Source organism: Nicotiana attenuata, chromosome 10 (assembly GCF_001879085.1).
Source record: "Nicotiana attenuata strain UT chromosome 10, NIATTr2, whole genome shotgun sequence".
Lineage (NCBI taxonomy): Eukaryota > Viridiplantae > Streptophyta > Magnoliopsida > Solanales > Solanaceae > Nicotiana > Nicotiana attenuata.
Genome location: NC_031998.1, coordinates 20,164,901 through 20,177,714, shown reverse-complemented (window position 1 = coordinate 20,177,714; position 12,814 = coordinate 20,164,901). Strand labels below are relative to the sequence as shown.

Genomic DNA, 12,814 nt, shown 5'->3' with positions numbered 1-12,814 from the left:
GTTTGCTTAATGAAAGACCACTCAAGTCTGTCAAAAGCCTTCTCCAGGTTAATCTTTAGGATCATGTTACTGGCTTTTCCCTTTATTTTACCAAAGTGGGAGATGTATTCTTGGACTATGATGGCATTATTAGAAGCTTTCCTGTTGGATAGGAAGCTTGCCTGACTAGGCCCAATGATGTGGGGGAGAAAAGGCTTGATCCTATTGACAATGATATTTGTTACTGTCTTGTAGACAGTGTTGCATAAGCCTATGGGTCTGAAGTTCTTGATCATTGTGGCTTGAGGGCATTTTGGGATGAGGCATAGAAGGGTTTCATTCATGACTGGATCCATAGTTGACGTGGAGAAGTATTTTTTGCAGTAGAGGGTGACATCCTTGCCCACTATGTCCCTAGAATTTTGTTAAAAGAAGGGGTGAAGGCCATCTGGCCCAGGGGATTTGAAAGGCTTGAAGGAGAAGATGGCATTCTTGATTTCACTATTCCTTAGAGGCATTCCAATTGTTGTTTGCTGAATCTGAGAAAGACGTAGCCCTTGGATTTCAGTGGGGATAGGTCATTTTGAGAGTATGAGAGGGGGGAGGTGTAGAGTTCTGTGAAGAACTTTGAAATTGCCTGTTTGATCTCCCCTTCCTCAAACATCCACTGACCAGTGTCATTTTGGAGGGAAAGGATTTTGTTCCTCCTTCTTCTATTTAAGGTGGAGGTATGGAAGAATTTGGTGTTGGCATCTCCATCAGAGAGCCGCTGGATTCAGACTTCATCTTCCAAAAATCTTCTTCATTTTTTAAGATTGAGTTAAGCTCCTCAATGAGATTGTTCTCGAGGGTTTGTAGAGTGGTACTTGTGGGATAGTGGAAAGATTTTTAGATTCCTGTTATCCTTGCTAGTAGCCTCTTTTTCTTATGGAAGATGTTTCCAAAGGTATGCCTATTCCAATTGAGAGCATTAACCTTAAACAGAGAGGTAGAAGGGATTAGAGTAGAGTCAGGCTTGAAAGAGTCCTTAACTAGGTTTTGGAACATGGGGTGGCTGCACCATATTGATTCAAACCTGAAAGGTTTATTGGTGGGACTAGGCTTGGCACTGCTTAGATTGACAAGCATAGGGCAGTGATCAGACTGGGTCCTAGGGAGGTGGGTGATGTTTGCTTCAGGGTATTCTTTTAACCAGTGGTTATTAGCCAAACATCTGTCAATTCTTTCCAATATTAGATAGGTTCTGTTTTTATACCTTTTGTTGGACCAAGTGTACTTGCTACCTTTAAACCATAGGTCTATCAGGTGACAGTTATTAATGCAATTCCAGAAGGAGTTGCTTCTGTGGGTATTTATGGGGTTGCCCCCAAATTTTTCTTCTGCTTTAAGGACTTCATTGAAGTCCCCACCCACAAACCAACTCACTTTATGAGCTTTTGAGATGTTAACAAGACTATCCCAGAGGCCTCTTCTATCTTCAAGGTGGTTACTGGCATAAATAGCAGAAAAGAAGTAGGGTGGGTTTGAGGGTAATACCTTTACCATGGCATGGATACCCTGAGAGTTGACAGCTACCTCATCAATTTGGAGGGAATTTTCCCTCCACATGATCACTATGCCTCTAGAATGGCCAATGGCAGGGAACTGGATGTGCATATCAAATTGAAGCTCCTCAGTAAGCTTTTTGTGGTCTGCCATTTTGGTCTCCAGGAGAACCAACATCATAGGCTTGTGGAGCTTGACCATTTCAGAGCAGTGCCTCTTAAACTCCGCACTGTTTGCCCCTCTAACATTCCATATGATGAAATTCATTAGAGGGTTCAGTGTTGGAGGGCTGGTGCTCGATGATGTTTCTCCCTGCCCTGGGGTTGCATCACATCTCTCCCCCGTGTGCTGAGACTGTTGGGATCTCATCACTAGGGTTAAGGTTAGAAGGGGTTTGAAGGGTACCTTGGCTAATGTGAGATGATAGGTCCATTCCGCAGCGAGCTAGATTCTTTGGGCACAGTAGGATCAGTGTTTCGCTGTGGTCCACGCTGAACTCCACCGCCCTTGCTGTTTCTAGACACAGTGAGTCCACTCTGACTATATTGTCGATTGGTATTGCTCCTTGGTCCATTGATGTGTCGTTGTTCCTCAGTATCTCCAGTGCTATTGAGATTCCTTTGGCGATGTTCCCCAGCGGCGATGGAGGTGGTTGTTATTGTGGTTGTGGATGCTTCTCCTGCTGTGAAGGTAAAGTTTTCTGGGTTGATTCCGGCTGGAATATTTTGAACTGAGATGTTGCATATGGATCCTCTACTGTGAGTTCTGGAAGAAAAGGGATACTGTTGAAGATCTGATGAATCCGATCTCGAATAGGCAAATCTCTGCTGGTGTTCAAGTTGGCTGGATGGGTCTGCTCCATGACTGACTGCCACATTTGAGCTCCAAGCATCCCCAAGCCATTGTTTAGTGCTTCTGTTGTTACCCTTGCCAGATGGGCTGGGTTCTGGATGATTAGGGAGATCTGTTGCTCGCCCAGTTGAAAATCGTAGCTGAGGGCTTATCCATGGAGTGCCAGTTCCAGCCAAGAGGCTGGTAGATGGTCCGGTGGTGGTGGNTTGTGTCTGATGCACTAGGGATGTGGTTAATTGATATCCGGTTGAGTTGATTGGTTCTGTCAAATCACTGGAGATTTCTTGATTATACTGCGTTGGCTCTTGGTCTTTCATGGAGGGTTTTTCTCTAGTTGGTGTTGGTAGGGGAGAAGTAGTGTTGTAGTGGTTATCATTGTGGTCTACCATGGGTTCCATTTCCCCCGATGTGTGTGGTGGCCCAGACTGGCATTTTTGGCTTTTCTCTTGGTATTTGGGCTGTGTTGACTTTGGTTGTGGGGTAGTGTCCATTTGGTTTGGGGTAGTGGTTATGGGGTCCGTCTTTGTTGTCGTTTGAGACCTGGGCCCAGATTGACAATTTGTGTGCATGTGGGCGTTCCCTGGGTCCGCCTTCCGTTTAACACTTATGTTGGGCCGTTCTCTTGTGGGCTGCCCAGTTTTATTTTGTTATCTGGGCTGTGATCCCTTTGTGGAAGTGGGTTTGATCCGGTCCGTTTCCTGTAGTATGTTAGATTTATTGGTGTAACGGAAAGTTTGGGTTTCGAGAAACTTACCTGATGTAGCATCGAACATCTTCACTTTGATGCCCTCCGATTTTGATGATGGATTATCCTTTGTAAAAATGTCCTGTGCTTCCTTTTGCTTTGTATTGAGTTCTTTCTTTCGCCTTCTGGGAAAGGAAACCACCTTCCATTCTTCTTCTTCCTCCTTGTTTAGTGTATGGTCTAAAATACCATTTTGCTTAGTATTTGAGCATTTCTGGGCTGTCTGAATTTTGTGATTGTTGTTGTCTTTGTCTGTGTAGGCATCCTTTCAAGATGTGCTCTATCCTCCCACAGCCAGTGCATAGAACGTTTTCTCCTTCATAGAGCACCAACTGTTTATGATCCCCTATTGTGACTGAGGTAGCAACTGGTGTTTCCAAGGGTACCTGAATGCATATCCTTGCATATCTTCCTCTGAGAGTGGCTGAGGTGCATGTATCAATTTTTAGAAGCTTTCCTAATTTCCTGCCCACCTTTTCGAGGACTTCCTTATCATAGAACTCTGTTGGTAGTTGTGGTAGTCTTACCCAGATTGCAGTGAAAGATAAGGTTGCTTCCTGTGGGACGAATTTGGGTTCCCATCTTCTTACTGAGAGGAAATTCCCTGATATGAACCAAGGCCCTTTTTGTATAGCTTTCACTAGATTCTCCTCTTTACTAAATTTGACTATGAAAAAATCCCATCCTAGGTCAATCAAGATTAACTGTTCGGATGGGTTCCATAGGTCAACTAGTTTAGATCGGAGAAGGTAGTGTGGCATTTTCTTGCCGAATAGCTTTATGATAACTGAGTAGCACCCTGGTTCATAGAGCCTGTTTTTGTCCTCTTGTGAGAGTACTATAGGTCCTATTGCTTCCTTGCCTTTTTCTTGTGTTAAAGTGGATTGAGTTTCTGTAGTGAAATAATCCGCTTGTGTAGTGCTTTGTTTGTCCAGCAGCATTTCCTTGTAGGAGTGTTGTTGGTTAGCTTCTTCTTCCATGACAGTGTCGTCCGGTGGTTCCGATAGTATGTTGGGTGATTTGGGTGGTTTTTCCATTAAGATTGATTCTTGCTCTTTATTAAACAACCCTTCTAACTTGGTCTAAAAGTACAACTCTATCTTCAAAAACAATTTTGTTTTTCACGTAACTCCGGAAAATTATTCAAAAACTCCTTCATAAGATAATAAACATTTTCAGTAAAACTCTCCTAAGCCCACATACAGTACTTCTTTTGCTTATCTTTTTTTTTCCCCGCAATATGCACAAATATCCTCCTCGACACCGCGTAGCCTTTTGGTAATAGTTTCATTAATACAATCAAGCTTTCATTCTCAAATTCTTAATTCTGTTTTCTCAATTGCTCTTGACATTGATTTTCTCGTACGGCACTAACACCTAGTGTACGGAGGGGACCTCAGTTGGCGAATAGTAACTGCACTGACATCAGTTGCTTAGCCTTATGTCACCTTTCTAAGGAATCTCAGGAAGGCGCCGCATAACAGTGTTGAAATTTTTAGTTATCAATATGTTTTGACACGGTGTACAATATCACATGCCTCATTGTTTAAGGTTAAATTCTGCTTATTACTAATAATTCCGTGTAATTATCTCTAGCATGATCCAATACTGTAATTTTTTTTACACAAGTCAATGTTTAAAAGTTAAGCTCGTAATAATGTAAAGAAAGGGGAAATTTCTTTCAAAATTACAGCAATACAAGCATCAGTCAAAATTCAAACCATTCAAAAGCCATCAAATCCTTCAAGCATTATCTTGACAGCCCATTGTTTGGATACTATTCGAAATTAAAAATACATGTGCTCAAATTTTATCCATTCAAATGTTATTGTATAGGTCTTCGACGAGTCAAATAAAAATAACGAAATATCAAGGAAGCAATTAAATTTGACTGACAACTAAGATTATGGGAACTTAGACACCATAAACCAACAATATTCACACGTTTAATTACTTTTCACGGAATTTTCCCTTTTCCGCCTTCTCTTTTTGCCAAAATTTCTTTGGTTAATTACTTTTAATATGTCTCCATAATTCGAAAGAAAGTTCTAAAATTTTTGACCAACTATATAATTACTGTCCTCCTTAACATTCATTTACCAACGATATTACTCACTCCGTTCACTTTTACTTGGTATGTATACTAAAAATAGATTTTCATTTTTACTTGTCACTTTACGCATTCCAAGAGAAGATAATTTTTTTCCTGTTATACCCACAATATTTATTACTCATTTTAAATTATTTTCTCAAATCCAGTAAAATATGCATCAATTAATATGGGTATCATGATAAATTATGCACTTTATTTATTATTTCTTAAGGGGCGTGAAAAATCAAAACGTGCCAAGTAAAAGTGAACGGAAGGAGTACTTAAGTACCTTCGTTTAATGGGTAAGCCGTTTCAGTCCCCAATTACTCACAAATTTACCGTCCCAAATATACAGAAAATAGAAGTCAGTGTGCATTTCACTAAAGTCTCAAATTTCAATTGCGCCAATAACATTTTCCTATCGATTCATAGCATACATTCCACCACAAATTTAAGACATTATCCAAAATATCCAACAAATGGTTCCTTGTCCGTAGTATCACTTTAGGACACCAACTCAACCAGGAAGCTTCGTTTAATTCGAACAATTCAAAGTTGCGTATTTTTAGACCTTAAAGTTAAAGACAACTCCACTATATATGCAACAACCAAACCCAACATTTCCAACAAAGTAACACTCGTATTTCAACAAAAAAAGAGCAGCTGAAACCAACAAAAAAAGTAAGCAGTACATTGAAAAAAGGTAATGTCTGGGGCAGAGCTATTCAATCAATTGCCGGAAGATATCATTTCTTCAATTCTGTCTCTTACTTCACCTAAGGATACATTTAGCTTCTCTCTTGTTTCTTCCTCTCTCCGTTCAGTTGCAGCATCTGATTTTCTCTGGCAAACATTCTTGCCTTCCGATTACAAGCATATTATTGACAAATCCGTCACACCATTGAAGTATTCTTCTAAAAAAGAGCTCTTTGTTCGTCTCTGTAACTCCATTCTTATTGATGGTGGTAACAAGGTATGTATAGTTGTATACAAATGCTATAGCCTCATCATTTTTTTAAAGCTTCAGTTTGATAGTTGATTTTAAAATTGGTTCTATGATCTAATTGCAGAGCTTTGCATTAGAGAAATCAAGTGGAAAAAAATCATATATAATCTCAGCAAAAGAACTTTCCATTTTATATGGGGAAGAACCAGATCATTGGACTTGGAAATCCGTACCAGATTCAAGGTTTTCAAAAGTGGCTGAACTGAAAGTAATATGCAGGCTAGAAATTAAAGCAAGCCTAAAAACAAACATACTATCTCCAAACGCAAAGTATGGAGTTTATTTCATCATGAAAATCTCTCATCAGGCATTTGGTCTGAATTCAGTGGCTGCTGAGATTAGTGTAGAAATAGGCAATCGGAAAGAAGTTCAACATTGTGTGCTGGGCTCAACGGGAATGACAAATTTTGAAGAGAAACAGAGGGATCAAAGACTGCCATATAAAAGGGAAGATGGATGGATGGAAATTGAGATTGGAGAGTTCAACAATGGTGGAGATGAGGAGGAAGTTACAGTAAGTTTGATGGAGGTGAAGGGTTGCCATGTTAAGGGTGGACTAATCATTGAAGGCATTGAATTTAGGCCTAAACACTAAGGAAAATTCGAAGATTCTTATCTACTCACTCACCAATTCCTTTGGTTTTTTTTTTTCTGCAATCATATTATAAATTATTGATTTAATTATCTCGTCCATGTCAAAGATTGGTGTGTGACGACCCAACCCGTCGTCTCATGTATTACAGCCCTGTTTCTCCCATTTATTGCTCTTTCATGTTTTATTATCAGCAACGGGTGAGTTAGAGTTGAATTGAATTGGTATGGATAGGAAATGAGACACTTAGTCCCTTTAAGGAAGGTTTGGGTTGGAAAAGTCAACCGAACGTTGACTTATTAGTTAGAGGGCTCGGATGTGAATTCCGGTGATTCGGTTAGCTTCGGGAGGTGATTTGTGACTTAGGAGTGCGATCGGAAGTGATTTTGGAGGTCCGGAGTGGAATTAGGCTTGAATTGGCAAAGTTGACATTTTGGCGAATTCCGGTGGATAGGTGAGATTTTGATCCGAGGGTCGGAATGAAATTCCGACAGTTGCAGTAGCTCCGTTAGGTGATTTTGGATATGTGTGCAAAATTTCAGGTTATTCGGAGGTGTTTTGGTCGGGTTTCTGATCGAATGCGTAATTCGGAAGTTTTTAAGAAACTTAGGCTTGAATTCGATGTGATTTGATGGTTTTAGCGTTGTTTGATGTGTTTTAAGGATGAGAACAAGTTTGAATGAGGTTTTAGGATGTATTGGCATTTTTGGTTGAGGTCCCGGGGGCCTCGGGGTGAATTCGGGTGGTTGAACGAGAGGTTTTGAGGTGTGTTGCAGGTCTGTTGCTGCTGTCATCTGGTATTTCCGCTTCTGCGGAAATGGACCGCAGAAGCGGTTCCGCAAAAGCGGGTGAGCGATCGCAGAAGCGGCCAAGTGTGGGTTAGGGTAGTTCCACATAAGCGGAAGTTGGTCGCTTCAGCGGGTCCGCATAAGCGGACATTGTACCGCAGAAGTGGTTTTGAGGGAACCGCAGAAGCGGAGTTCGAGTCGCATAAGCGAAGTCCGGGTTTTTAAGTGAAGACCGCATAAGCAGATTTTTGGCCACAGAAGCGGTCCTGCATAAGCGGAAGCGGGACCGCATAAGCGAAAATCGCTGTTGACAGAAGGGTTTAAAATATTATATTTCATCCGCGAACAAGAGGTAGTTTCCACCATTTTTTAAGCGACTTGGAGAGCTTTGGGCGAGGATTTTCGAGGGTTTTGACTGAGAATCAATTGGAGGTAAGTCTCTTGGCCTAATTATTCGAGTTCATGGTAGAAATTACATGTAAATTGTGGAAAATTCATCAAAAACGGGTCAAGTTAGGGCTTGAAAAGCTGTGATGTAAAAATAGATTTTGAAAGGGCATTTCAACTCCGATTTTGGTAAAATTGGTATGTGTAGACTCGTGGCGAGACGAGTAATCCAGTGATGTAAATTTTGTAATTTTTTGAGAAGTAGGCCCGGGGCTCGGGTTTTGCCAACTTCGTGAATTTTGGTGTTTTTCGAGTCTTTTCGATTAGGTTATGTTTCTTTAGCCTATTGTAATGTATTTGTTGTGGTTTTAATTAGATTCGGCGTGCGAAGAGGTTGATTCGAAAGGCAAAGGCATAGCGAGCTAGACTTGTGGCCGGCTTGAGGTGAGTAATAGATGTAGATGATGACCTGAGGGTTTGAAACCCCGGTATATCACATTGTGATGCTATATTGAGGCGAGACACGTACTCTATGACGAGTGCGGGGTCGATTGTGACTGGGAATTTTGACCTAGTCCGTTTCGATTGATGTTCGTACTTGTTCTTGACTAGAAATTGTTTGGTAATCATCCTACTTGGATTTTATGAATATGTTTGGGGCTTTATGCCTATCATTTGCATCCTTCAGGGATCCTTATCACTGCTTCCATGATGTTTAGCATATTTCATTATATCAGTCCTGAATTAGACACTGACTCGAAATGTTTAATAAATAAATAAAGGTTTAAACACTTAGCTCTATAATTCCTAATAATTGAGACCAAAATGAATAATCTGACTGTGCCCGAGTGGCTTGCATGCATATATATATCTGGACTGAGTGTGGATCGGGCTGCACGCCGCAGCGAATATTACGATGATATTGCGCTTGGGCTGTAGGAGCCCCTCCGGAGTCTGAACCCCCACAGTGAGCGCGGGTACCCAAATAGATCGGGCTGCGCGCCGCAGCGGTCATGTGCATTGCATTGCATTCATGCATTTTATATCTGTTGGTCTTAATTGTCTTTGTTTGCGGTTGTTTCATCGTTTTATGTGCTGAATCGCTGATTATAGCTTTATATTGTAATATTTCAGAATTTCTTACTTTCAGCCATTATATATGTTTATTACTCACTGAGTTGGAAGTACTCACTTTACTCCCTGCACCATGTGTGCAGATTCAGGTGCTCCGGAGACTTAGGGGAGTTGTTTGCTATTTTTCGTGAAGTTATTTTCAGGAGTTGTTGAGGTAGCTGCCTGACGTCCGCAGGACCCGACTCCTCCCCTTTATTTCATTTGTCTTTCCATATCCTAGACTTCTTTGTTACTATGGATATATTACTCTGTTACATCTAGAGGCTCTAGACTCGTGACCCCAGATCTTTTGGGGAATGTTGGGATATTCGTTATTATTTTCCATACTATTTTATTTAGTTTCGGATTGGAACCTTGATATTTGCTATTTTAATCGTATTATTTGTTAACGGATTGCGTATTTGGGTTGAGAGTATTTAAATTGGTCGGGCTTGCCTAGCATTAGTGTTGGGCGCCATCACGACCGGGATTGGGGTCGTGACAAGTTGGTATCAGAGCCTAGGTTACTAGGCCTCGCGAGTCATGAGCCGGTTTAGTAGAGTCTCGTAGAACGGTACGGGGACGCTTGTACTTCTCCTCGAGAGGCTGCAGAACCTTTAGGAAAACTCCATATTCTTGAAATTCTTGTCGTGCGGCTTTGTGATTCGAGAACTAAATCTCTGTATTCTATTCTCTGGCAGATGGCGAGAACTCGTGCTACCGGACGCGATGGTCGACCACCAGTACCACCCACTAGAGGCCGTGGACGCGGTCGTGGTCGTGGTCGAGGTAGGGCAGCAGAGACAGAATCTGCTGACCCACCATCTGCCACAGTTCAGGACCAGACTCCAGCTGTCGATGTCCCAGCAGCACCTGTGCAGGCACCAGCAGTGCCTATTGCTATTCCTTGTCTCCAGGAGACCTTGGCACAGATTCTATCAGTTTGTACTGGCCTGGCTCAGGCGGTCTCAGCTTCTACTGCAGCAGCTGCTTCCCAGGCCGGGGGAGGACATCAGACCCCTGTGGCTCACACACCTGAGCAGGTTGCCCAGGGATTTCAGACACCGGAAGCAGCCATAGCTCCTCCAGTTGCTCCAGTTGCACCAGTTGCACCAGTTGCTCCAGTTGCACCAGCTCCAGCCTATGAGGTTCCAGCTATGCCGGACGATGAGCAGCATCGTCTTGAGAGATTCGGCAGGCTTCAGCCTCCGAGGTTCAGCGGTGCTGAGGGCGAGGATGCCCAAGGTTATCTCGATAAGTGTCAGCGTATGCTTCGCACTGCAGGGATCTTAGAGTCGAGTGGTGTGGCTTTTACTACTTTCCAGTTCTCAGGGTCTGCATTCACCTGGTGGGAGGACTTCGAGAGGCGTAGGCCGGTTGGTGCAGCGCCCCTTACATGGCAGCAGTTCTCCACTCTCTTTCTGGAGAAGTACGTACCGCAGTCTCACAGGGAGGAGCTGCGTCGTCAGTTCGAGTGGTTGGTTCAGGGGGACATGTCTGTGACCCAGTACGAGTTGACATTCACGCAGCTAGCTCGGCATGCCACTTGGATGATCCCGACAGATCGGGAAAGGATTAGGAGGTTCGTGGATAGCCTCAACTATTCACTCCGCATTTTGATGACCAGAGAGAGGGTTATGGGTGCCTCGTTTGAGGAGGTAGTTGACATGGCTCGAGAGATTGAGACGGTTCGCCGTCGGGAGCGTGAGGAGAGAGAGGCAAAGAGGCCTCGAGGTTCAGGTAATTTCAGTGGTGCTCCGTCTAGGGGTCAGTTCCAGCGTGGCAGAGGCCGTTCCTTCAGGCCTCCTCAGTCAGGTCGTCCAGAGTACAGTGGGGCCTCTTCAGGCCGTGGTCATCAAGGATTTCAGCAGGGCCAGACTTCACTTAGTGCCCTTCCAGCTCAGAGCTCTACACCTGCCTCTTCAGCCCAGGGTTCTTCAGCAGCGAGGGGTTTCCATCAGTCCCCTTCTCCAGCGCCGGGTAGTTGCTACGAGTGCGGTGAGTCCGGTCATATGAGGAGGCAGTGTCCTCGGCGTCGTGGTAGTCAGTCTCAACAGAGGGATCAACCCTCATCTTCTGCTCCTGTTTCATCAGCACCCGCCCAGTCAGCTAGGGGTGGAGGTCAGGTAGCCAGGGGCCGCCCCAGGGGTGGAGGCCGGACTGGCGGTGGTCAGGCTCGATTCTATGCTCTTCCAGACAGGAAGGACGCCATTGCCTCAGATGCTGTTATCACAGGTATTATCTCAGTCTGCCACAGAGATGCCTCTGTCTTATTTGATCCCGGATCTACCTATTCCTATGTATCTTCATATTTTGCTCATCACCTGGGTACTACCCGAGGTTGTCTTGCNAGATGAAGGAATTAGGAATTTAATGATTTTCTCCTCCAAAGAATGTTCCCAACGTCTTCTCCCTTCCAAAATAGTCTCCTTAGGTCTAAGGTGTGTTAAAGTACCAAAAATAACGTTTTACATGTATTTGTACCAAGTAGGGTCGGGCCTAGACGAAAACACCTTTTCCTGCACGAACTGAGATAATAACTCTGTAAAAATTGCACAGGCGCGCTGCATGGGGTGACGCGCTAGGCGGGGTAGTAGTGGACTTTATCAGAGAGCGTCAGCAGAAAAAATAGGCAGCCGCGGCACGCCACGCGCCGCGGCTGTGGACTTTTCTCAGAGTGAACCTTTTTGCTTCGTTTTTTAAGTTCAGACGTGGTTCTCGATCCCCCAATGCGATCCCGGCTTAATCCTTTTTGCTTTTACTCAGTCTCAAAGCTCCAAATAGCTCGAATTCATTACATAACATCTACATAGCTCGGAATAACTCCTACAAGGCATAAAACACGCAGTTAGTGCAAAACACTAGCGATTAAAGCTCAAACTCAATTAAAGTGCAGTAAATTAAAGTGCGATAAGCGACTAAAATACGTAATTATAGCCCACCATCAGTTTTCTTCTTCTTCTTTGTGCTTATAGTTTCTTTTTCTTAGTTGCAAAGTAGGTTTGTTAAATTTATTGTTGTTTTGGTAATTTGATGATTGAAATTTGTTCTTTATGATATTTGAAAGTTGTGCTTCAAATTTGAGCTCATTTGGAGTAGATTTGTGCATTGAATCGTGTATTAGATTGTTGAAATTAGAAGAATTAGTTTAAGATTCAAAACTTAAGATTCGAAATCTAAAGTTGCATAGATTGAACTACTTAATATTCGAATTTCTGAAGTTGCATTTCAAAGATAGAATAACTTCAGATTTGATTTCTGAATTTATATTGAAGAGATTGAACTACTTCAGGTTCGAATTTTTGAAGTTGTATTTGAAAGATAGAAGAATTTCAGATTTGATTTCTGAAGTGAATTGAAGATATTGAACTACTTAAGATCCGAGTGGGTACACTTTGTAAAATTTTGTGCAATATGGGTATAACTTCAATGGTGGCCACAAAAGTTGGTATATATGAAAATATTCGTAAAATTATCATATAGAGCCCAATTTTATGTCATCCATTGAATTTGTACCCATTTTAAAAAAAAAAGTTTAACTGATACCCAATATTTGCATAACTTCAGATACATACACTTTCCGCTTCTTCTTTACTGCTCTTTTCTTCTTCTTTGAGCTTAGAGCTGCTTCTTCTTCTTCTTCTTCTTCTTCTTCTTCTTCTTCTTCTTCTTCTTCTTCTTCTTCTTCTTCTTCTTCTTCTTCTTCTTCTTCTTC

General features: G+C 42.5%; 4 protein-coding genes across 4 annotated transcripts in view; 1 reads left to right on the top strand and 3 right to left on the bottom strand.

The window, feature by feature from the left end:
- On the bottom strand, positions 868-1,893 carry LOC109233625. Its single transcript, XM_019399505.1, has one exon. It carries the CDS (start codon positions 1,891-1,893, stop codon positions 868-870), a length of 1,026 nt encoding a protein of 341 aa, XP_019255050.1.
- Positions 3,319-4,158, bottom strand: LOC109233623. Its single transcript, XM_019399504.1, has one exon. The coding sequence runs from the start codon at positions 4,156-4,158 to the stop codon at positions 3,319-3,321; it is 840 nt and encodes a 279-aa protein (XP_019255049.1).
- Positions 5,795-6,919, top strand: LOC109233866 (F-box protein PP2-B15-like). The gene is made up of 2 exons (XM_019399720.1): positions 5,795-6,186; positions 6,284-6,919. The coding sequence occupies exons 1-2, from the start codon at positions 5,920-5,922 to the stop codon at positions 6,812-6,814; spliced, it is 798 nt and encodes a 265-aa protein (XP_019255265.1). The 5' UTR covers positions 5,795-5,919; the 3' UTR covers positions 6,815-6,919.
- LOC109233622 (laccase-22-like) overlaps positions 7,821-12,814 on the bottom strand; it is a 10,087-nt gene continuing 5,093 nt past the window's right edge. Inside the window, exon 6 of the mRNA XM_019399503.1 lies at positions 7,821-7,865. Within this exon, the coding sequence (XP_019255048.1) occupies positions 7,821-7,865 (45 nt within the window). The remainder of the gene's footprint in view (positions 7,866-12,814) is intronic.

Excerpts from the sequence above, each read along its gene's own strand:
- LOC109233625 (XM_019399505.1), bottom strand. The coding sequence starts at position 1,893 with ATGAGATCCCAACAGTCTCAGCACACGGGGGAGAGATGTGATGCAACC.
- LOC109233623 (XM_019399504.1), bottom strand. The coding sequence starts at position 4,158 with ATGGAAAAACCACCCAAATCACCCAACATACTATCGGAACCACCGGAC.
- LOC109233866 (XM_019399720.1), top strand. The coding sequence starts at position 5,920 with ATGTCTGGGGCAGAGCTATTCAATCAATTGCCGGAAGATATCATTTCT. Across the intron at positions 6,187-6,283 it reads TTATTGATGGTGGTAACAAG|AGCTTTGCATTAGAGAAATC; the intron begins GTATGTATAGTT and ends ATCTAATTGCAG.